Source organism: Ipomoea nil, unplaced genomic scaffold (genome assembly GCF_001879475.1).
Source record: "Ipomoea nil cultivar Tokyo-kokei standard unplaced genomic scaffold, Asagao_1.1 scaffold2144, whole genome shotgun sequence".
Taxonomy (NCBI): domain Eukaryota; kingdom Viridiplantae; phylum Streptophyta; class Magnoliopsida; order Solanales; family Convolvulaceae; genus Ipomoea; species Ipomoea nil.
In genome coordinates, this window is record NW_017618572.1 from 3,773,518 (window position 1) to 3,795,678 (window position 22,161).

At 36.1% G+C, this 22,161-nt stretch overlaps 2 protein-coding genes across 2 annotated transcripts; one reads left to right on the forward strand and one right to left on the reverse strand.

Annotated features, from left to right (window-relative positions):
• Positions 1 to 5,670: 5,670 nt before the first annotated feature.
• Positions 5,671 to 12,828, forward strand: LOC109148528 (protein phosphatase methylesterase 1). Its single transcript, XM_019296271.1, has 13 exons — positions 5,671 to 5,927; positions 7,327 to 7,411; positions 7,515 to 7,585; positions 7,730 to 7,844; positions 7,928 to 8,007; positions 8,084 to 8,168; positions 8,258 to 8,338; positions 8,564 to 8,658; positions 8,845 to 8,895; positions 8,998 to 9,078; positions 10,178 to 10,250; positions 10,334 to 10,411; positions 12,519 to 12,828. Exons 1-13 carry the CDS (start codon positions 5,803 to 5,805, stop codon positions 12,555 to 12,557), a joined length of 1,059 nt encoding a protein of 352 aa, XP_019151816.1. The 5' UTR covers positions 5,671 to 5,802; the 3' UTR covers positions 12,558 to 12,828.
• Positions 12,829 to 17,764: 4,936 nt separating this feature from the next.
• On the reverse strand, positions 17,765 to 19,908 carry LOC109148537 (cytochrome c). Its single transcript, XM_019296275.1, has 3 exons — positions 19,707 to 19,908; positions 18,375 to 18,508; positions 17,765 to 18,063 (listed from the first exon to the last, which is right to left on the reverse strand). The coding sequence occupies exons 1-3, from the start codon at positions 19,816 to 19,818 to the stop codon at positions 17,971 to 17,973; spliced, it is 339 nt and encodes a 112-aa protein (XP_019151820.1). The 5' UTR covers positions 19,819 to 19,908; the 3' UTR covers positions 17,765 to 17,970.
• Positions 19,909 to 22,161: the final 2,253 nt, after the last annotated feature.

Sequence of the window (22,161 nt, forward strand, 5' to 3'; positions counted from 1 at the left end):
CACATCATTACTATTACGAATAGTTTAAAATCATAATCTTTTACTCGACGGTAATACAAAATAATAACAAAAATAGAATAATAAACAATTAGGTGGTAGGTGGTGGAAGAGCCACTATCCCTTAACAAAATGCCAAAAGATATTATTAATTCTTATTGCGTAAAATCCTTTTTCTTTATTTTTAATTTTTTTTCCCGCAAGGAAGAAAAGATTTCTTGTTGGACAAAGCAACGGATTTGTTCTGACTTTTTCATTTATTATATTGCCATGGTTGAAAATAACAAGTTTTCATTTTGGGCTGCGGACCATAATTTACATGGCAAATATGCACCATGATTTATTTGGGGAGATAGATAACTCATCATTAGCACACATATTGATTTTTTTTTTTTTTGAAACAATTGAATACTTATTTTTAGTGTATTACAAATTTATTTTTAGTATATTAACTAAAAGAACTAATCTTTTAATATATTAAAAATAACTTTTATAGTTTCATTATATTAAAAAGGAAAAAAGTTCAAATTAGTCACTAAAATACACGCAAAAGTGTAATTGAGTTATTTAACTAAAAAAATACAATTAAGTTCGCAAAATGTCCAAAATTATACAATTCGATCAAAATTGACATATTTCGCCGGTCGTCACTGATATGACGATTATTTATTTATAAAATTATTTTAAAAAAAATGTTATTTTAATAATTTAAAAAAAAAAAAAAAAACCACTCCCCTCCCCGTTTTCATCTTTGATTGGGGACAAAGAAAAACTCTTCGTCTCCAAGCCGAAACATTTTTTTTCATCTTCGGCGGGAGGAAAAGATTTCTTTGTCTCCAGGCCGGAAAGGAAGACAGTGAAGGAGATAGATTTTTAATTTTTTTAATTTAAAATTATTAAAATAAATAAAAAAATAATTTTTAAAAGGATGATCACCACTTTAGCGATTTCTGGAGGAAGATATCTAATTTGGTTGAATTATATAACTTTAGACAGGTTAGGGTCGTAACTACACTTTTCTTTAAGTTGAATTGCTCAATTGCACTTTTGCGTGTAATTCGGTGGTTAATTTGAACATTTATTATAGGTCTATCTTATAATATGAACTATGGTCCATAGAATAATGGCAAATTTTATTGTGTACCATGGTCCATGTATGATGCAACAGTGTGGACTATGAAGTAAAACGACGTTTAATTTTAATTAAAAAATATTGTTACCGATTTACTAATTTGTTACCATTGTATGGCCTTTGTTTTTTGTTTCATTTTCCATAGACACTAGTTTCATTATAGTAACATTGAGTATCATTTTAATTATACATCATGTCTCTACTATCCAGTTTCATTTTATACACATAATATGTTCATTATAGCAACACTAAAATATCATTTTAATTTCACTACATGTTCATTTGATGGAATACACATTTGTATGAGCTCTGCTATTTAGTTTCATTTTATACATACAATATGTTAATTATAACATCACTAAAGTATCATTTTAATTCTAATATTGGTTCATTTGACAACAGGGCCGGCCCTGGACATGTTTGCCGGCAAATTATTGTGTGGACCATGGTCCACACAATGTTATGTGGACCATAACAAAAAGTACATTTTTAATATACTAAATGTACATTATGTTTGTACTGAATGTACATAATACAATATAATGTACACTCAGAACAAAAATAATGTACATCCCCTGAATACAATGTACATTATTTTTATACTAAATATACATTATTTTTGTACTGAATGTACATTATTTTACAGTAGATAAATATGGTTCACACAACTTGTGTGGATCATGGTCCACACAATAATGATTGATGTTTGCCCAGGGCTCCCAATTTTTGGGGGCTCATGTTAAAAAAAATAAATAAAATTATGTATATGCAGTATATATGCGGCAGAGCGGCCTTATGCAATTCATCCCTTTTTTCCTTCTACACAACCCTATGCCTATCAGTACCGTAGCTTGAGTTGATGAACTCATTATACGTAGCTTTAGCTTATTTACACAAATCTAAATTCTCACAAACACATGACAACTACCCTAACTAGTAACAAGGTATTAGGTAATTAAGTAATTGTTCAACTGTCTAATTGATCTCTTAACAGGTAATTAAAATTACTAAATATTTCACAATTATTGTTTATTATTTTATTTACATGACTTAATAATTCTGATTTCAGAATAATATATTCAAGAATTTGTTTCTTGATTAATTATTTATTTATAGAGTTTTAAATAAATTTTTATTTTTTTCTTAGGTTTTATAATTATGTCTTCTAGAAAATATTTATGTGGGTTTGAGAAGGTAAAAAGAAAAGAAGAATTGAACAACTAACTAATCAATCTCAAAAGGGAGCTCTTGAAAAATTCATTACAAAATAAACTCAAATAGATATGCAAAAAAGATGATGCGAAGGAAAAATTGTTAAATATTAATCTTCATATAGAAGATCAAGATTATTGTGAGATTGGAAAAAATCTAAATGATAGTGTGCACAACGATGATAGTTATCATTGTGACAATGAAAATAATAAGAATGTTGATAGTTGTTTAGATGATGTTGGTCACAATGATTAGCTTTACTTTCTATTGAAAATGAGACTTTGGAAGAAGGTGATATCAAATGTTTGGTGGATGATTTTGCGTCTAAATGTGCACGGCACATGCTATTTTTTAAATGAAATTTTAGATGTATTTTTTTATATAATATTTATATTTTGAATTTTTGACATTATTATTATTATTATTATTATTTTGAAAACGATACAACTTTTTGAACAACTATTCTTTATATATACAAATTATTTGAAAAAATGGGGCCCAATTTAAGATATTGCATAGGACCCATTTTTTATTGAAACGGCCCTGTTTGACAATATAAATATCTGTATGAAGTATGAACTCTGCTATTCAGCTTCATTTTATACACGCAATAAGTTCATTATAAAAATACTAAAGTATCATTTAAATTTTACATGTTCATATGATAATACACATATCTGTAATGTGATACACTATTGATTCATGGTAATGACAATTGTCTCATTTAATTAAAATAAACAACGTTGTAGTGGACCATGGTCCACCGTATAACAATTGTAGAATAAGTTACCCCATTTTGGGGCAAATTATACAATGGACCAGGTGAACTTTGACATATTATGTATTTGTAATTAATATATTATGCACTTTTAGTTAACATATTATATACCTATTTATATAACTAGTAATTCACCCGCGCGATGCATGGGAAAAAATATGTTATTATAAATATAAATAAAAAAAAAGGGAAAAGGGTCAAATAAGCCCTCAAACTTTACCTAAAAAGTCAATTAAGCCCCTAAACATTTTAATGGTGCAATTAAACCCATCAACAAATCATTTTAGTGCAATCAAGCCCAAAAACTAATTAGTGACCTGCTATTACAGGTCACTAAGTTTCAGTCAACATTTTGACAACCTCCAACTAACTCCGGCGACATTTCCGGCAACAATCAACCTACAACCGTATAATATATATATATATATATATATATATATATATATATATATATATATATATATATATATATCTGCCTTCCTGTGTGCATATGATTTGGATCTCCACCAGATGTCCAACGACGGCAAGAAAACTCCAGCGGTGACACGGCAACAGCAGCCTGCTCCTCCGACGCTCTTTCGACTATGTCGCCAAACCCTTTCTTCAGTCTCAACCAATGTTGGTGCAGCTCAATATCTGGACGACGACGACGACCGTAATATATATATATATATATATATATATATATATATATATATATATATATATATATATATATATATATATATAATAATAATAATAATACGGTTGTGAGTTGATTTGTTGTTGAAAATGTCGCCAGAGTTAGTCGGAGATTGCCAGAATGTTGATGAAACTTAGTGACCTGTAATAGCAGGTCACTAATTAATTTTTGGGCTTGATTGCACTAAAATGATATGTTGATGGGTTTAATTGCACATTTAAAATGTTTAGGGGCTTAATTGACTTTTTAGATAAAGTTTGAGGGTCTACTTTTCCCATAAAAAAATAGAAAAAATAAAAATATTCTAAATTGTTTAATATACTAATATTTTTGAGCTTGTATTGGTCAAGCATTTATTATTTTTATAGAATACAAAATTAAAATTAAAATTAAAATTTTGTATGGTTAATATTTTTTTTTGAATGCTTTGTATGGTTAATATAATCTCTAATTATGTAGATATTCAAATAAACTTTATAGAGAGAATTTACATAATTACATTGATTTATTCTTAATTGTATTTCATCTATATTATAGTTTTCACAATACAAATAATAACTAAGATAATTACATTTAGAAAGCAAATTTCAAATTTTGTATGAGTAAATTTTAACTCTAATTGAACACATTTTTTTTATATGATTATATAATATATTCTTTATGCACATGTCATTTCATAAACCCAAATGTCATTCTATAAGCCCAAGATCACTTTTTGTGGAGATAATTTAAATGATTTTTTTTTCTTTTAAAAGTCCTAAATTTAGAAATCCAAAAAAAAAAAAAAAAAAACATTAAAGACCCGAAATATACATTTATATATTTAAATATTTAAATTTTTATTTATGGCTCAAATGATTTTTTTTTTTTAAATTCTGAAGTCCAATAATTGACCCACGGCCCGCAACATTTGCTTTCTTCATCCCTTCTCGCTTCTGCCATTTCTTTGAAGCATTTGAGAAGATAGAAATGTACACTCCACAATCTCTACCTGTAGAAGGTGGTTCCTTAATGTTTAGCTCCATTTTTCTACCACTTTTCATGATTCTTCTCTTTTATTTACTCCTTTTTTTTCGGTAGGTGTGATTGTTAGAGCATCCTCTACATTCTATCGTCTTTTGTCTCCTCCGCCGTCATGGCCATGAAAATACACAAATGGTATGACAAATTGCTGCAGTTTACGCTCACATGGATTTGATCTGGGGTGTTTTATAGGAGAAAAATTATATGTAGAGGCTTGCATTAATTGCACTGTTCGGATATCGAATAGACTTTCATCCAAAATTTATTTAATATTATAATCCCAATAAGCACCATAAATAACAAAAGCATATCAAATAGACTTTCATTGTAAAGTAAAAGATTTAATTAATATTGCATCGTTTCATATTTTATATTAATCGGGAATCGGAATCCTTAATCATAATATCATTACATTTAATAACTCCATTAATTCAATAGATGTAATCCTTTGTTATGGGCGAGAAAAAAATAGCTATTTTATTTTTCAAATATTGTATTTTTTTTTTAGTAAAGGATGTTGTGACTATTTTATAATAATAAGGATAGAGGTAATAATTGTAACAATAATTGCTAACTAAAATAATAATTGTAATATTAATTACTTCCCAACCATATAGCTTTATTTTAGTTAAGATTTGTTAACTAAAAGTATATTATATGTTTATTGAATATCGTTTTAGATTAGGATCCACAATGCATAATGGGTTGTAATCCATGGTATAACAATTTCATTTTGGGTATATGGGTCTGGGTCGGGTCCTGGAATCACATATTGGATCACTTCAGAGCACTTTGCATGAAATGAATTGGGCCGGATCAAATTATTCCTCCTGTATTGAGTTCAGTTTGAGAAGCCGAACCTTCCAACTTTCCAATTTTTCCAGTGAACTTCCCAAAAGAGAAAGAACAGAGAAGCCGTCGGATTTCTCCCTGAAATTGATCGTCATACCATCTCCGATCTCTCAAACTCACCTGGAAATGGATTCTTCAAACCTTTCATCACTTCCGGAAGACTCCTCAGAGGAAATCCAGAATTCCGATACTACCACCGGCGACAACCTCCCCTCCGCCTTCTCTTCCGTTCCAGCTCGTCCTCCCATTCAGTAAGCTCTCTTCTGATGTATGTATGTGATGAGTGTATGTTTAAATTTTTGAAGTACAGCATATGATCACTATGTTGCTTTAAGCCATAAGAATGTGAAATAATCAGTGTCTTTTAATTCATTATCATCAATATTTATGAAAATAAGTAGAATGTTAACACGTTCAGACTTTTGATTAATTTTGAAACGAGGAATTTGGAGTTTTCTTTGGATTTCTAAGTGCATTATGCACTTTAATGGTTCTAAATTGGTGCAAATTATTAGTTGCTTTTTGATCAAACCGTGTGTAAAGTGAGAAAAAAATAAAAATAAAAATAAAAATAGGCATCAGGGACTTGTCACTGTCATCATACAATGTTTAGCCATAGTCTCTTGGAACTTTTTTAGACATCTCAAGCTTCTTCTTCTCTAAAGTTAATTGGATTGGTTTTCTTTCATGGAGATTGGTACATCTTAATTCTCAGGATTTGCTTGTTTCCAATATCTAGTGCCTGGACTGTGGTTGCTACATGTCCAAGCAGGTTTGAGGCATACACTTCCTAGATTTTATCACAAATCTAACACAAGCTTGAAACTGAAACTGCTCTTTGTGGCAAGTTGTCAGCTATAGTAATCTCTTTTATTTTGATAAGTTGTGCAAGTAGTTGATAATCTCCGTGCCATCACAAATCCACAGAGAAATATATCTATCTATTGGTGTATTGTGATTGTATGATTGTATATCATATTCTGTTAAGGAATGGAAGTGCTAGTTTGAAAATGATCAAAATATTTTGGCATATTGCTGGAAAGACAGTTCAAATTTTGATTTGGTTACAATTCTTATCTGGGATTTAATTTTAAACAGGGTATTATGTCTTGGCATATACTTGCAGTGTGCATTCTTAGGTGTTTAATTGCTTTTCATCTATTTCCTTTTCCATGTTCTAAGGTGCTTTTCATCTGTGATATATAGAAAAGACTTCTTATATTCTGTTTTTGCTCATGCAAATGTCCCATTTTGGGATTCAGTATCAAGTTTGCTGTTGTTTGGCTTTCTTTAGAAAGGAAACTATAAAGCTCCAAAGAAGGGACTTTTAATATATGCTGGCATGCTGCCATACAGATAAGGATTAATTGTATCACAAAGTTAAATTCCACATTTATTGCTAATATTTGAGTTGTGCATCCTTTGGGGGTTCAAACTATTTTAAGGTTTTGCTCTATCTATTTATGTCTTGTATAAATGGCCCATAGACCACTTGTGTGATATCTGTTAATGTTTACTACAGTTTTTAAATTTGTCATATTTGGTTTTTGTTGACCAGATGTCTTTCTTCATTTGATTTAAAATCATCTTTATAATGCAAGTTTTGGCTGTTTTGCTGATGATTTGATATCTCATCATATATATATGCAGGTCTTCTTCACAGAAATATGGACCTTTAGATTGGTCAGACTATTTTGACAAAGAGGATGATGTACAGATTTCAGATTCAAATGATGTTAGTGAACTTTCTGTAAATGTCCTTCATTGTTTCTTTCTACCAGCTTGTTTCTTCTCTCTCCTAAATAGAAGAATCATCTTTTATTTTCTTTGCATTTCAGGTCTTTCATGTTTATTTGGCTGGGACTGAAGGACCAGTAGTTTTGTGCTTACATGGTGGTGGTTATTCTGGGTATGTTGAGTGCACTGTTGGGGAAAATTGTAATGATATCTTAAAATATATTTCATTTTCTTATACTTTTTTCCTGCACACAAGTAGCTAAAATGGTAAGTGTTTCCTTCTTTTGAAATTTGTATACTTTCTATGATTTTCCAGACTTTCATTTGCATTGGCTGCAAGCAAAATGAAGGAGAAAGCTAGGATAGTGGCCGTGGACTTGAGGGGACATGGCAAGTCTTCCACAGAGAATGAAGTAGATTTGTCTATTGAGGTATTTGTTATCTAACTGCTGTGTTAATTTCTTTCCTATTAACAACGTGGCCGGTCCTGAGAAGTTGCTTACAATGATTGCAGACCTTATGTAGTGATGTGGTGGCTGTTTTTAAGACGATGTATGGAGATGCTCCACCTGCAGTTGTGCTAGTTGGCCACAGGTTGCACTAAGTTCATAAATTGAATAGTATTAAGCAACTGCCAATGAACTAATGTTCTTTTATAATCATGCAACAGCATGGGAGGTGCAGTTGCAATTCATATTGCTGCAAAGAAAGTGCTATCTACTTTGGCTGGGCTGATTGTTGTGGATGTTGTTGAGGTCTAAAATATTAGTCTTGTGTTAACATTTTGAATTATTCAACTGCATAAATTCAACAAAATACGATACCTGGTTTCCCAAAATTTCAGGGGACAGCAATGTCGTCGTTGATTCATATGCAGAAGATCCTATCAAACAGAATGCAGCATTTCTCATCCCTAGAAAAAGCGGTAAATTATCTTGAAATTTGTGTCCTTTTTGGGATCAATTATATGTACACATTTTAATAGTGACACTTGCCTCCTCTGGTCTCAAAATATCATGGCCTCGTCATTCTTGTATCACATTTCTACTTCACTGCATTGACCACTTGGGTTTTCTTCTAGTATGCCATTCTCTTAGCCTTTAATCTCCATTAATCATGATACTAATTTAAGGTTTATATATATTTGTAGATTGAATGGAGTGTGAAAGGTGGCACTTTAAGAAATATTGACTCTGCTCGCATATCAATTCCAAGCACATTGATATTTGATGATTCAAAGAAATGGTGTGCATATTTGCTCTAGTTTTGGCATCTTTTTTCTCTTCTTTTTGCCTTTCCCTTCCCAAGATTTTCTCTCTCTCTCTCTCTCTCTCTCCCTCCCCCCCCCACCCTCCCCCCTCCCCCCCCCCCCCAAAAAAAAAGAGAGTAATAATTAGTAACTAGGGGAAGGTTTTTTTTCCTGTGTTGCAGTTTCACCTATCGATCAAGACTGGAAGAAACTGAGCAATATTGGAGGGGCTGGTACTAGTTTCTTTTCCTAATCTGATATTCACATCAAATTAGGTGATTACATTGTGAAATTTTGTGACAGCATAAAAATCTCTGGTTGAACTTGCATTTCAGGTATGAAGGCCTTTCTGAAAAGTTTTTATCAAGTGCTGTACCAAAACTCTTGCTTTTAGCAGGGACAGACAGACTGGACAGGTTTTTTGCAATTCAACTTGTCAATTTAACATGATAATTTCAGTAGTTTCTATCTATGCATGCATTTTACTTGCTCATTGTTAAAAAGCTTGTATGGAGGCTTATCCAAAGAGAAAAGGCTAGAGAGCAAAATTTGTGGATTGGAATAGTGGTCATCTATTCTAGCATACATGTGGAAGCTTTAGAAGGTTTTGGTCATGTAAGCAAGACTACAGACGATCAGGAGTTTGAAATGTATGTACAGAGGATGTAGAATACTAAAGTTTAAGCAATTTGTCTTGTTCAATTTCTTGATAGATGATGGTAAAGACCTTTAGAATTTTAAAGGGTGACCTCTTCATAGCTTAAGAGTGACAAGAACATAATTTGTCAGTTGTGCACTTGTGCAATCTCTTAACAAGCTCCAAAACGTCTGAAGTTGATGAACTAGATTAATAGAAGAGGATGAACAAAGACTATTTTCATTGCACAAGTTATCAAAGGATATGCTGGTACTATAAGATATTAACACACTCAATTTTGAGATTTATTAAATGGGAAATTTGATGTTTAGAAGAAAACAAACTTTAAGAGACAATTTACTTGATTGCAAGCGTTTTTGAAAAATAGCTTCAGTTATGCGAATTGCTGGAAAGCTCAGATCATGTCATTGAATTTGTCAATACTAGAGGGCACAAGTGCACAACCCCATTTATTTCTTAAGTTAGAAGGTGCTGATCATTTCAAAGGACACCTCTAAGTCACATACTAACATAAGAAGGGCATTTCAAAGGATACTCATTACTCACTCCTCACTACTCATTTAATATACTCTTAAGGCTTAACTCATTTGATTTAGTAGGTTCAGTGAACATTCATCAATGAGCATAATAATGTTATTTCTTTTGCAAGTAGCTTTTACAGAATTTTGTTTCATATTAATCTCAACTGTCTGATAGATTCTGAAAGGAATACTTCCTAATGAAACTTTTAAATCATCTCCTAGTCATTTGAATGAACAAAAGTAATATTGTGCCTGTTTGCCGTGTTCTTAGAAATTGGGAAATTGATGATTTTTTTGAACTAATGACAGAACTAAGATTTGTTTGCATTTCTACAGATCTCTTACAATAGGTCAAATGCAAGGGAAATTTCAATTGGTGGTTGTCCGACATACTGGCCATGCTATACAGGTCCATACCCACTTTTCTTGTGGTGGTTTGTTATAACTGATTTCAACTGAAATACAAAATTCAATTTATACTGAATCTTGCAGGAAGATGTACCTGACGAATTTGCTAGCTTGGTACTCAATTTTATTTCTCGTAATCGAATAGGCCCACGTGGAGTTGAGGTTTGTTTCTTAAAACTTTATTGAAACATCTGCAAGTTTCTAATATGAGTTTCCACTTTACAATGCATGAACTCCTAGGTTCTATATATAAGCCTTTATTTTCATTTGGATAAAAAATAAATTGTTAAAAAAAAAAAAAAAAACCTATGGAGAAAAGATGGCCAAACAAGCCCCTCAGGTAATGGTTTTGTTCTTTAACTGTGACTCCTGAAAATCATTTAGAACATTAATATAAGACACCGTCGATGAAGTTACATGTTTGATGTTTCATGTGCTTTCTTTTACTTTTACTACAAATTGTGAAGCAAAGTCCTTGGGGAAATTAGGCCCGTTTACTACTAAGAAATTTTCTCTAGTTTTTCAGAAAACTGGAGAATTGGAGAATAGAAAACAGAAAACATGTTTACTAGCACAGTTTTCCATTTTGAAAATTGAAAATAACTTTTCAGTTTTCTAGAAAACTAGAACTCTCTTAAAAACTATTTTTTAAATGGAAAACAGAATCATCTATGATCTATCATCTATTTGGTTATATGTCACTATAACCACATTACTATGATTACATTCATTATCATCTTCTTTTACTTATCACCATCCTCAATCTTTTCTATTTACTTATTTAAACATAACTTATTTGCTTACACCATGGTTGCAAAAATCGCGCCTAGGCGCTAGGCGCTAGGAGGCCGCCGCGAGGAATGGCCTCGGCGGCCTCCTACGCGGCCGGCCGGCTAGGCGGCCGCCTAGACCGCCTAACCGGCCGGTTCGGCGATTTTTATTTTTATTTTTATTTTTATTTTTATTTTATTTTTTTTTTTTTTAATGTCGGAAAAGTTTCGCAAGGCATAACTTTTGACTCGGTTGTCCAATTTGGTCCACTAATTTCTCAAAAAAATGCTTTTTTAGCTCTTAATTTTAGTTTTTTATGTATTTAGATGGTTTAAACAATCTTTTGAACAATTTTACAACCACTTTTGTAAATAGTTTCTAAGAAATAACTATGAAAACCTTATGTTTTAGTACTAAATTTTGAAAATTTTTAATTTTTAATTTTTTTTTAATTAAAAAAAAATAAAATAAAATAAAATAAAAAATCGGCGCCCCCTTGGCGCCTAGGGGGCGCCTAACGTTTTTTGCAATATTGGCTTACACTTTAAAGTTAGACATTACTTACATTATCAAAATTAAGAATTGAACTCTATACAATGTTTTAGATTTTGATTGGACTCAATAGATTATTAGTTCGAATATTTTTAGTTATGTTATATTGTAATACAGGTTTGGTTCGGATATCGGATATCGAAATCTCACATATATTAGAATTCAAAGTAAAAATTATATATTCATATACATGTCATTTAAATGAATAAAATATTTTAAATATTAGTTCAAAAAATATTAATATTATCTAAACTAAATTTTAGGTGAACTTAGTAGGTTATTGGTTCGGATATATTTTTTTAGTTTTTATTTAAAATCTTACCTATATTAGACTTAAAAGTAAAAAAAAAAAATTAAATTAAATTTATTCCATTTAAACCAAAAATATATTAAATATAAGATATAAAAATCACTCGAAATTAAACTTGTGTTAATTTTAGAACGTTAAATCTAAAAAAAAAAATTGAAAAAATAAGTGTTAGTAAACAAGTTTTGTAAACAGAAAACAGAGAATGAAAACTGAAAAATTAGAAAACAGAAAACAGAGAACAATTCTCTGTTCTCTTTAAAAAAAACAGTTTTATGTTAGTAAACGGGCCCTAACATTTTTTGTTTTCTGAAGACCATATGAAATAGGGAAGAGAGAGTAAATGATAAAACAGTCAATAAGTAGTATTAACTTTAGCTGATTTTTATTCGTGGAATATGCTAAAATATATTATGCCTTTTGGACACTTGTTAAGGAGCATTATATGAACTGTTAAAATCCTTGCCTTAATGAATTCGCCAGCTAATGCTCTTTAACTGGTCCCTTCATTCAATTTTCATGATCTGAACATGTTTTAGTTAGGACTCTTTTTCCTTGAATAAGTATGCAGGCATAGATTAGTGGACTCTGTTTATGATATTCAATGCTGCTTGACAAGTGTGTCGACGTTCCTTGCAGATACCTGGTATTCATAGCTGGTCAAAACCAAAGCCTTGAGGACTGAAAATCATGAACAGAATAAGTTACAACCGGGATTATGGCGGTGTTTCCTTAACTCATTTGTGTTCAGGATGATATTTCATTATGTTTTGAAGATCTGGAATATTTAGACCTTTGTAAATAGTGAAGTTTTCCAAGCCATAAGTTGCTCAATTTTCTAGCAAACTTTTCCACTTTGATGACTGAGCACAGTTCGCAGTGTTTGACATTTTAGCTGTTGATCAAATGAGTTATGAAATATAAAACCTTAACGGGCTTCATTAGTGAAGTGAGGGGAAGGAAATAGTATTATTAGGAATATCAGTTCCAATTTTAATTATAATGTTTGGTAAATATGAAAATTGGAGAATAAGTTGAGTATAAGGATTATAATGCCTTTGGTCTAATGATGAGAACTGTTATTGAATGTATTAATAGTGATAGGATTCTGAACTCAAATACATAGTTCTAATATTTTCCCTTGACTTGTAGCTTGTCTTTAAGAAAAGAAAAGACAGGGCCTGCTAAAGCTTTTGTAAATATAGATAGACACGGTCATGTCATGCGTCCATTGGCCCAAAGGGAATCGAACTTGGGTTATCACGAAATTCTCCCCCACAAAGATAGCTCATTTGCTACTTGAGTTACCCTGTTGGGTTGGAGCATGCATATGTTGACAAAGTTGATTAACTGCAAAAGATAGATCTGGTCTATTGATAGTAAGATATTGAAGAGCTCTAGCCAGGCTCCGATATTGCGTAGGATCATCATATAAATCTATAGAGTTAGCAAGAGATTTTGAAACAGGTATTGGGGTAGATAGAGGTTTGCAATTAATCATACCAACACGTTTCAAAATATCAAGCATATACCGTTGCTAAGATAGAAGGATCCCATCAGTGCATTTAATGGTTTCAATACCAAGAAAGAAACCTAGTTCACCAAGATCCTGATCTTGAAAGTAGTTGATAATCTTGACAATAAATAACTCACAAGATTCGGATCACTGCCCATCACCAGAATGTCATCAACATAAACTAGAAGATAAACATAAGTAGAATTCTAGGAGTAATAGAATAGTGACACATTTGTTTTTTATGTCTGGAATCGAACAGACAATAAAAATGCATGAAGGCGGTTAAACCAAGCTCTTGGAGCTTGTTTCAACCCATACAAAGATCTCTTCAACAAATAGACATGATTAGGAAATTGAGCATCAATGTATCCATGTGGTTGCCGCATGTAAACAGTTTCAGTCAAATTACCATTGAGAAAAGCATTATGAACATCTAGTTGTCTCACAGTCCAACCAGAAGATATAGTCAAAGAAAGAAGTAACCTGACTGTGGTAGGTTTTACAACTGGGTTGAATGTGTCAAAAAAGTCTTGACTAGGAACCTGATTGAATCCCTTTGCTATTAACCTGGCTTTGTATCTCTCAATTAAACCATCTGCCTTTCTCTTGGTTCGAAAGACCCATTTGCAGCCAATCACATTCTGGTTAGATTGAGACGGAACCAAACTCTAAGTTTGATTCTGTAGTAATGCATTAAATTCCTCATCCATGGCCTGACGTCATTCCAAGTGTTTGACAGCCTGTGTGTAACAAGTAGGATCAGTGGTGCAAACCTGAGCTGTCAGAACTGTAGGTGGTGCCCGAGACTGGCTCCGTATCTCCATATCATCTGTGAGGACATTCGGCCGAGTATATCGGCCCCGTGGACGCCCTCGAACCAGCGGCTGCCCCGAGACAGCCTGTTGTACTGTCTCGGCCTCAACAGGCGCTATCGGCAGTGTAGCGCTAGTCCGTTCAGGCGTTGCCGACAGTGCTGGTTCGGTCTGAACTGGTGCAGGAGGCTGTGCTGGTTCGGACTGAACGCGGGCAGTCGACTCGGTTACCACATGGTAACGGATAGATGCAACCCACAATTTAGAATGTGAATCTGAAATTTTTTGTAGCAAAATGAAAAATCGCCTCATCAAACCTGACATGCCTGCATACGAACACCTTATTAGTATGTAAGTCCATGCATCTATACCCCCTAAAATACCCAGGATAACCAAGAAAGACACACGGAGAGGATCAGTAAGACATTTTGTGACGATTATAGGGACGTATGTGAGGATAACACAGACAACTAAAGACACGAAGAAAAGAATAGAATGGAGGGGATTTATGCAATAATGAATGAGGACTGAAATGATTTAATACAGCATATGGCATTCTGTTAATTAAGTACACTGCAGTTTCAAATGCAAAATCTCAAAACCTAGATGGAACAGAAGCACGAGCCATGAGAGTAAGACCAGTTTCGACAATATGTCTATGTTTTCGCTCTATATGACCATTTTATTCGTGAGTATAAACACAGGACTGTCTATTATAGATCCCTAATTTTGTGAGAGAGGAATGTAACTTTTTGTACTCGGCACCTAAATCAGATTGGATAGATTTGATCTTACGATTGAAAAGTCGTTCAACAAGAGCACAAATTTTTTCAAAAATATCATAGAGATCAGATTTTTGTTTCATGGGAAAATACCAAGTAAAACGAGAGAAGTCATCGACAAAGAGAACAAAATATCTATAACCATCAGAAGACAAGAGAGGAGCTGGACCCCAAATATCAGTATATATTAAATCAAGAATGCTTGAACTAGAAGTGTCAACACGTGGCAATGGAAAATGAGCAGATTTACCCAATTGACACTCATTACATAAACTAGAATTACAACGAATAGTACTACTAGAACTCGACTAAGGACACGATGGTATGGATGACCCAAACGATCATGCGAGACAAACGGAGTCGCACGAGCTAAAAGAAACGCGGAACTGGCGGAAGGTGACGAACTTGAAATTGGTAGTGTGTATAACCCACCAGAACTATTTCCCCGAAGAAGAATCTCCTTGGTGTTGGTATCCTTTACAACAAAAAAAAAGATGGGTGAAACTCAAAGAATACTTTATTATCATATGCAAATTTTTGAACAGATAATAAAGAGATATATAATGTGGGAACATGAAGTATATTTGACAAATGAAACGACTTAGAGGGGGTATGAAAAGAAGCATGACCAATATGACTAATAGGAAAATATGTACCATCACAGACACGGAGTGTGTCATTACTCATTACCATTATACTCGTCCGAGATAGAGAGTGCTGCTATATCTAGAGTCACATGATTTGTTGCACCCGTGTCTGGGAATCAAGTATGAGAGTCCTGCGAGGAATCTGAAGGAGCTCCCTGATAAACCATATTAGCCTGAGGATCATTTTCATACCGCTTGTAACAAGTAACCGCAGTGTGCACAGCAAGCCGCCGGTAATGCATTTGGTCCACCACTGCCGGTGACGAACTCTTCGACGCTGAGGAGATCCAAGGGCTTATGGAGCGTGACCGATGTTCCCCGGACATTGAGAGAGGAGACAAGACCTCGGAATTCAGGCCTCAACCCCCGGAAGACGTATAGATTTTGCTCCTCGAGGGGAACATGCCGGCCAGCGAGAGTAAGGTCCTCTATCAAAACTTGGGCTCGGCTGATATAATCAGCAACGGAGGCGTCACCCTGCTGAAGTGTCTGGAGCTGCCCAAGTAGGTTCAACGAGCGAGATCGAGACGAGGAGGTGAGAGCAGGGGTGAGGGCAGTCCACACTGCACGGCTGGTGTGATGCCCGATTGCCAAGGGCATAACTTCATTAGACAACGATGACATGAGCACAGAAAGAAGCGCCTGATCTTGACAAACCCACGGAAGACGAGCGGGATTCGACAGTGGTGACGCCCCCTCCTCGCCGGTCGAGATCATGGCCGACGGACAAGGGTTTGTGCCGTCGATGAAACCCATTATGTCATGTCCGTTGAGAAAAGGAACAACTTGAGCCCTCCAAAATAAGAAGTTCCGATAAGTCAGTTTGACACCGATAAAGTGATGAGCGGTGGAGAGGGTGGTTACGGTTGAAGCAACCGATGAGAAAGCAGCATTAGAAAGAGTTCGTTCAAAGGAATTGACAGATCTGTCGATCATTGGAAAGAAATCCTAGCTAGCTAATACCAGATGAGAACTGTTATTGAATGTATTAACAGTGATAATTACAAGAATACAGATTCTAGGTATATATACAAGAGGAGACATAGAGAGACTAAAATTGTAAATCATAGACGGATTGGGTGAATCATAAACAGACTTAAGTACATAGAGTCCTAATAACAATCACTCTAACTTAGCATGGAAATGATACTTTTGTTTAATCACTTTAACTATTTCTCCAACAATTTGTGGATTTAAAAGTCCCATAGGGGGTTGGGATTTGTAATCCCATAGAATAAAGGAATTGGAATTTTATGAACTTTGAATTCCTTTTTACCAAACATAAGAATTTTGCATGTTTAAAGATTATGTGGCCTTGTGGGGGTGGAATACCAATTCTTGTCCACCGGACTTTTGGTGCAGGGAATATCACCTAATTTCACTAGGTCAGTAATATGCAATTTAGAACACAAAAGTATAATTAATCTTTTAAACTTTTAAAAGGTGTAATTAAATACTCCAACTTTATAAAATAGATCAAATAAACTCAATTTACTGATAATCAATAGGTTACAAGTATATAGAATATCGTTGACTGTCACTAGATAGAATATCGTTGACTGTCACTAGATGTCGTTGACTGACATTGACCCTAACAATCAAAGAAAAATGGGTGATCGGTGATTGCATCAGTCGCCCTCGTTGAAGAAGGGCTGACAGAGAAGGCTCTCTCCGGTGGAGAAGGCTCGCTGTGGTCGCCTTCTCCGCCAGAGAAGGCGACCGGTGGTTGCGCAACTAGTTGGTCTCTCTCCAGTGGAGAAGGCCCACTGTGGTCTCTCGGCGAAGGCGACCATTGGTCGCCTTCTCCAATTGGTCACCTTCTACTCAAATGAGGCCGGTGATGGTCGTCGTAATTTTCAAATTTTGAATGACGTGCAAGTGATCTGGGATCAATTTTGAAGTTTCAATGTATCAGAATAGCAAGTTGAAATGTTTAATTGCTCTTTTCAAAAGTTTAGATAACCAATTACACTTTGTATAAAGTTAAAAGGCTTATTTAACCTTTTTCCTCAGCAATAAATGCACAAGTGTTAGTTCAAAGTTCCGCTCAATCTGGAATGAAGAAAACTCGCAGGGCACTGACGGGCGAAAATTAAACGCGTCAAAAATACATCAAACCGCGCAGATGTTTAAAAAAACATCGTTATTTTGGAATTGAATTGAATGTGTGTTTTTAACTTTTAACGTTTGGCAAGTGCAATAAAACCTCTCATGCAAAGAGGCAAAACAAGAGCTCTATGAAACAATTAGCACAGGATACCAGAAAAAGGTCTCTTTATTACAAAGAATAATGGGTAACTGGTCAACTTAGCTTAGCTTAGGCAAAATCATTCATTAAGCTGTTGACTCTTTAAGATATGCAATGAGGTCAGCACGCTCTTGTGGCTTCTTCAATCCTGGAAAAACCATCTTTGTTCCGGGGATATACTGCAAAAGACAATTACACGCAATCAGCCAAGTAGTAACACACATAGGAAGCAACAAAGAAAGCACTCCAAAGAAGACGGGGGAAAGGGAAAAACCATCCTATCTCACTATCTGCCCTCCTCCCGGCAAAAATAATGATAGTAGTATGAGAGTATGAGGTAACATCCTAACTAATCTCATTATGATACTTCGTATTAGGGTATTTAAATATCACAGTGAAGTTTTTCAAAAAAAAAAAAAAAAAAAAAAAAAAAAAAACCACAGTGAAGTAGGATTTGTGATATTAGATGGCATAAAACAAGTTTAATTACCTTCTTTGGGTTAAGCAAATAGTCATACAGCGTCTTTTCTTGCCAAATAACAGCCATGTTCTTGTTAGCAGCAGAGTAGGAGTAACCAGGAGTAGTTCCAGACTGCCTACCAAAAAGACCATTCAAATTCGGCCCTGTTGAAAACCAAATTAATGTTAGCTACACCGCATTACTTACACCAGGAAGCCAAACAAAATAATATACGTTGTTATGGGTATCCTATGCACACAGCCAGAAAAGCTTCACAAAATCAGTTCACAAATGTCAAAACTTTACAATATATGCAACAAATACCTAAGAAAATATGAGACAGTAGTCTCCTAATAAAATATCAAGAAAACTAAGCCTATCTAAATAAGCTCAGACATCACAAAAGAAATATTAAAATGAGAATATGCACAGAACTAATACAGTTGAAAAAAAATTAAGGAATAAAAGAGCATTAAACAAGAAAAAAAAAAACACATAACATATTGTCATCTTGATGGCCAACTTGGCAACGTGAAAATGTTTACAGTATTACGCAATCAGTAATTATTTGCATTTTGCAGTTCTATTTGGCCACATAACATGAGTGGTTGGTTTTTCAAATTCCAATAAGAGAATCAAATCATATGATCAATGGAGTTTGGTAAAATATTTAAGCCTGTTTGGCATTAAAACATGAATGGGAATCAATTAAATTTTTTTTTTTTCTAGAATGATTCAGTCAATCTATTTTATTATTAAATGCTAAAAGAATAAATATTTTATACTTTAATAAATTACACACACACACACAATCTATCTATCAACAAATTATAGCATAATTAATAATTAATAATACAATTTAAGTTGGCATCAAATCCATCAATCTAGTAATTCATTCATCTCCGTAAAAGAGTATCAAAATTTCCTTCTCCCTAACAAAAACAGAACAACTAGAGTTTACAAGCTTGAAAGTTGAAATTAAGCATAAACTAGCTCGAAGTAATATTAAATGGTTCTGATATTACAGATGTAATCAACCCAACCTAAACTGTAAAGACTTATCGCTCACATCACAAATTGATCGACTAAATACTCATCTCGCATATACCCAACTGATTGATCACATCAATGCCAGAAAATGTATCACTAAGAGCATATATCAAACGTTCAACAGATCTACAATTCTACTTAACTTTAGCAGCGATCTCAAGAGCAAAAATAAATAGATAACAAATGCATCGGGAAACCATACGAACATAAGCAAAATTCACATTCAATAACCAGATCTGAGAACGGAAAATATTAGATAATTAAATAAGAAACAAACAATTAAAAAGAAGCAGGAGAGAAATTGATAGATACCTTGTTTGTGGCCGGCGCCTTTGTCGACGGTGTGGCACTGAGCGCATTTGGTCCTGAAGATCTTCTCCCCGGCTTTCACGTCTCCCGGCGGTGCCTCTGCGAACGACGCCATTTCTTTACCTTCTTTGTTTGTTTGTTATTTTTGGGTGTTTCTAGAAGGAATAGTACAACGGGGAAAGGAGGTGTGGAACTGTGGAAGGCGCAGCAAAAGGCCGAGTTTTAAAGGATGATCGGAGGGGGAACGTGGTCTGCTCTTGGCCTATTCTGTTTTTGTGTACACGTGGCTGAATTTTAGTGGCTTTTATTTTGGTACTGATTCCTTGGAGTGTAATCTAAGGAGTATTACTATTAATGACTACTAGTAGGTGCACCCGCGCGATGCGCGGCTATATATATAGTATGATATATATACATGATACTGCTAATTCTACGTAAGCAATATAAATAACACAAGACCACTTAAAGCAGGTAAAGCCTTTATTGATCAAGGTAGAGTTCTTAAGCACAATCTACTTGGTTGCTCTGAGTACCGACTGAGTGCGGTCGGGATTCTCTAATAACAACCTATCGATCGTCCAAAAGTCCCCTCCGCGGTAGCTACTGTGGGCATTTATAGCCGCTGTGCCGGAGACAAGATCCCAGCTGCTCGGCATGTCTTCCACGTAGCCACCACGTGCCATCCTCCTGGGTGCCCTGCCTGTCGATGTAAAGAGCCGCCACGTGTCTTTAGTCAGCTCTCTCGCCGAAGGACTACCGCTCGGGGTTGACACCCTCGCTCGGGCAACTCCCGGTCGGTTCCCGACCGGGTTCTTCTCAAGGAGCCCGACCTGTTACCTGCAAAGGCAAGGAGAAAGAGACAAAGACTCCTCGGTCGTGGTGAAGCTATGTCGGTCGGGATATTCCCTACCAAGAGCCCCCCAGCCCGGGCCTTTTTGATCAGTCGGGAAAAAACGGGACGGGATGAAGAAGCCCAACCGTCAGGCATTAGACCGACCGGCCAGCTGTCATTCCCCCCTACGCCACGTGTCGGCCCCTGCTGGCCTTGGCGATCCCATCCGTCGCCTCGGATTCAGCGCGGGTCGTGTCAGGCAAATTGGCCCATTTCCCGCCTAAATGCCCTCCTATAAATAGGCCCTTGAGGCCCTCATTCGAACTTTCCTCACTCTTTCGCATCAGTCGGTAACCTCAGAGAGTCCCGAGCAGAGCAGCTTAGTAAGGCAGTCGAACAGGCAAACTTCAACTTTCAAGCTTCAAACTTCGACCTTCCTCCAATCGGTAAGCTCTCAACCCTCCTCTTTACTTTAGGCTCTCATTTATAGGTAGAACTGCTAGGTCAACTAACTGTCCCGGACGTCTCAAGTCCCTACTAACTCCGACCGACCTTTAGGTAGATCAGTATGACGGACTCAGACAGTCAAAACGCCTCGATTGCTGATTACGACGAGGAGGTCGAGCACATCAGCGACGAGGAGGTGGACATTATGTCCTACACCCCGGACGCCAGCCCTCGAGCGACGCCAGCCCCCGAGCAAGCCGCCGAGCGAGACAACGCATCAAGCTCCTCTGGATCGTCAAGCTCAAGTTCGAGCGGATCGGGGAGCTCCAGCGAAGAAGAGGAAGAAAGGACCACGTCAAGCGGGCGAGGTTCTCCAACCGAGGGCGTTAGGGAAACGCCCACCCGGGTGGTTGGGGACCACCCGGAAGCTGCTCTTCGAGGGGGTGATCGAGAAAATACCCCCGAACAGGCCGAAGAAGACCCGGCCGGGCCGGGCGCACCAGCCGTCGAGCTCGAATTCTTGAACAGCGAAAGCGTCGAGCAAGAAATGAGCCTGCTGTCCAAAGGCGAGGCGGCTCGGATTGCCGAGATACTCCGGGGTCGGGCAGAATTCGACACGAGCCGGCAGCTGGGAAACGTAATTGACAGGCATCGGGGCAGGTGGATCGGGATGCACTACGACTCCCTGACGGCCCCGATCGCCGTTCCCTTCACCCCCCTCCTGAACGCCTTCTTGGCCTATTACCGAGTCGTCCCGGCCCAGATCTGCCCGAACGCACATCGGATCCTGGCCTGCTTCCCACAGATATGCGCTCGGCACGAGGCTGAGTGCACGATGGAGTTGTTTAACTTCATCTACCAAATCAAGGTTCTCCCGAGCCGCTACGGGGGTGGTTTCCTGATGCTGCAGTCCCGAGCGGATATGTGCTCGATTAGAGGCTTGCCCGGGAACAACAAGGGGTGGAAAAACAGGATTTTCTCCCTCAAGTACGAGCCCTGGATCTTCCCGGTCGATCGCGTCTGGAGCACACATTTCAGAAAGCAAGTGGTGCCGGCCGAGACGCAAGCGCTGAGGGACGCGGTCAGCCGGATTTCGAGCGAGGTGCACGAATACACAATCTACCGGACGGCTGAAAGTCTCGCAGCTGCCATGCTCCCGCCCCCCACGTACACGCTGCC

Bases quoted from the DNA above. Each gene is read 5' to 3' on its own strand.
- LOC109148537 (XM_019296275.1), bottom strand. From the start codon at position 19,818: ATGGCGTCGTTCGCAGAGGCACCGCCGGGAGACGTGAAAGCCGGGGAG. The intron at 18,509-19,706 runs GTATCTATCAAT...GGTTTTCAACAG, and splicing joins AGGCGCCGGCCACAAACAAG to GGCCGAATTTGAATGGTCTT. The intron at 18,064-18,374 runs GTAATTAAACTT...TGTCTTTTGCAG, and splicing joins ATTTGCTTAACCCAAAGAAG to TATATCCCCGGAACAAAGAT.
- LOC109148528 (XM_019296271.1), top strand. From the start codon at position 5,803: ATGGATTCTTCAAACCTTTCATCACTTCCGGAAGACTCCTCAGAGGAA. The intron at 5,928-7,326 runs GTAAGCTCTCTT...ATATATATGCAG, and splicing joins CCAGCTCGTCCTCCCATTCA to GTCTTCTTCACAGAAATATG. The intron at 8,896-8,997 runs GTACTAGTTTCT...CTTGCATTTCAG, and splicing joins GAGCAATATTGGAGGGGCTG to GTATGAAGGCCTTTCTGAAA.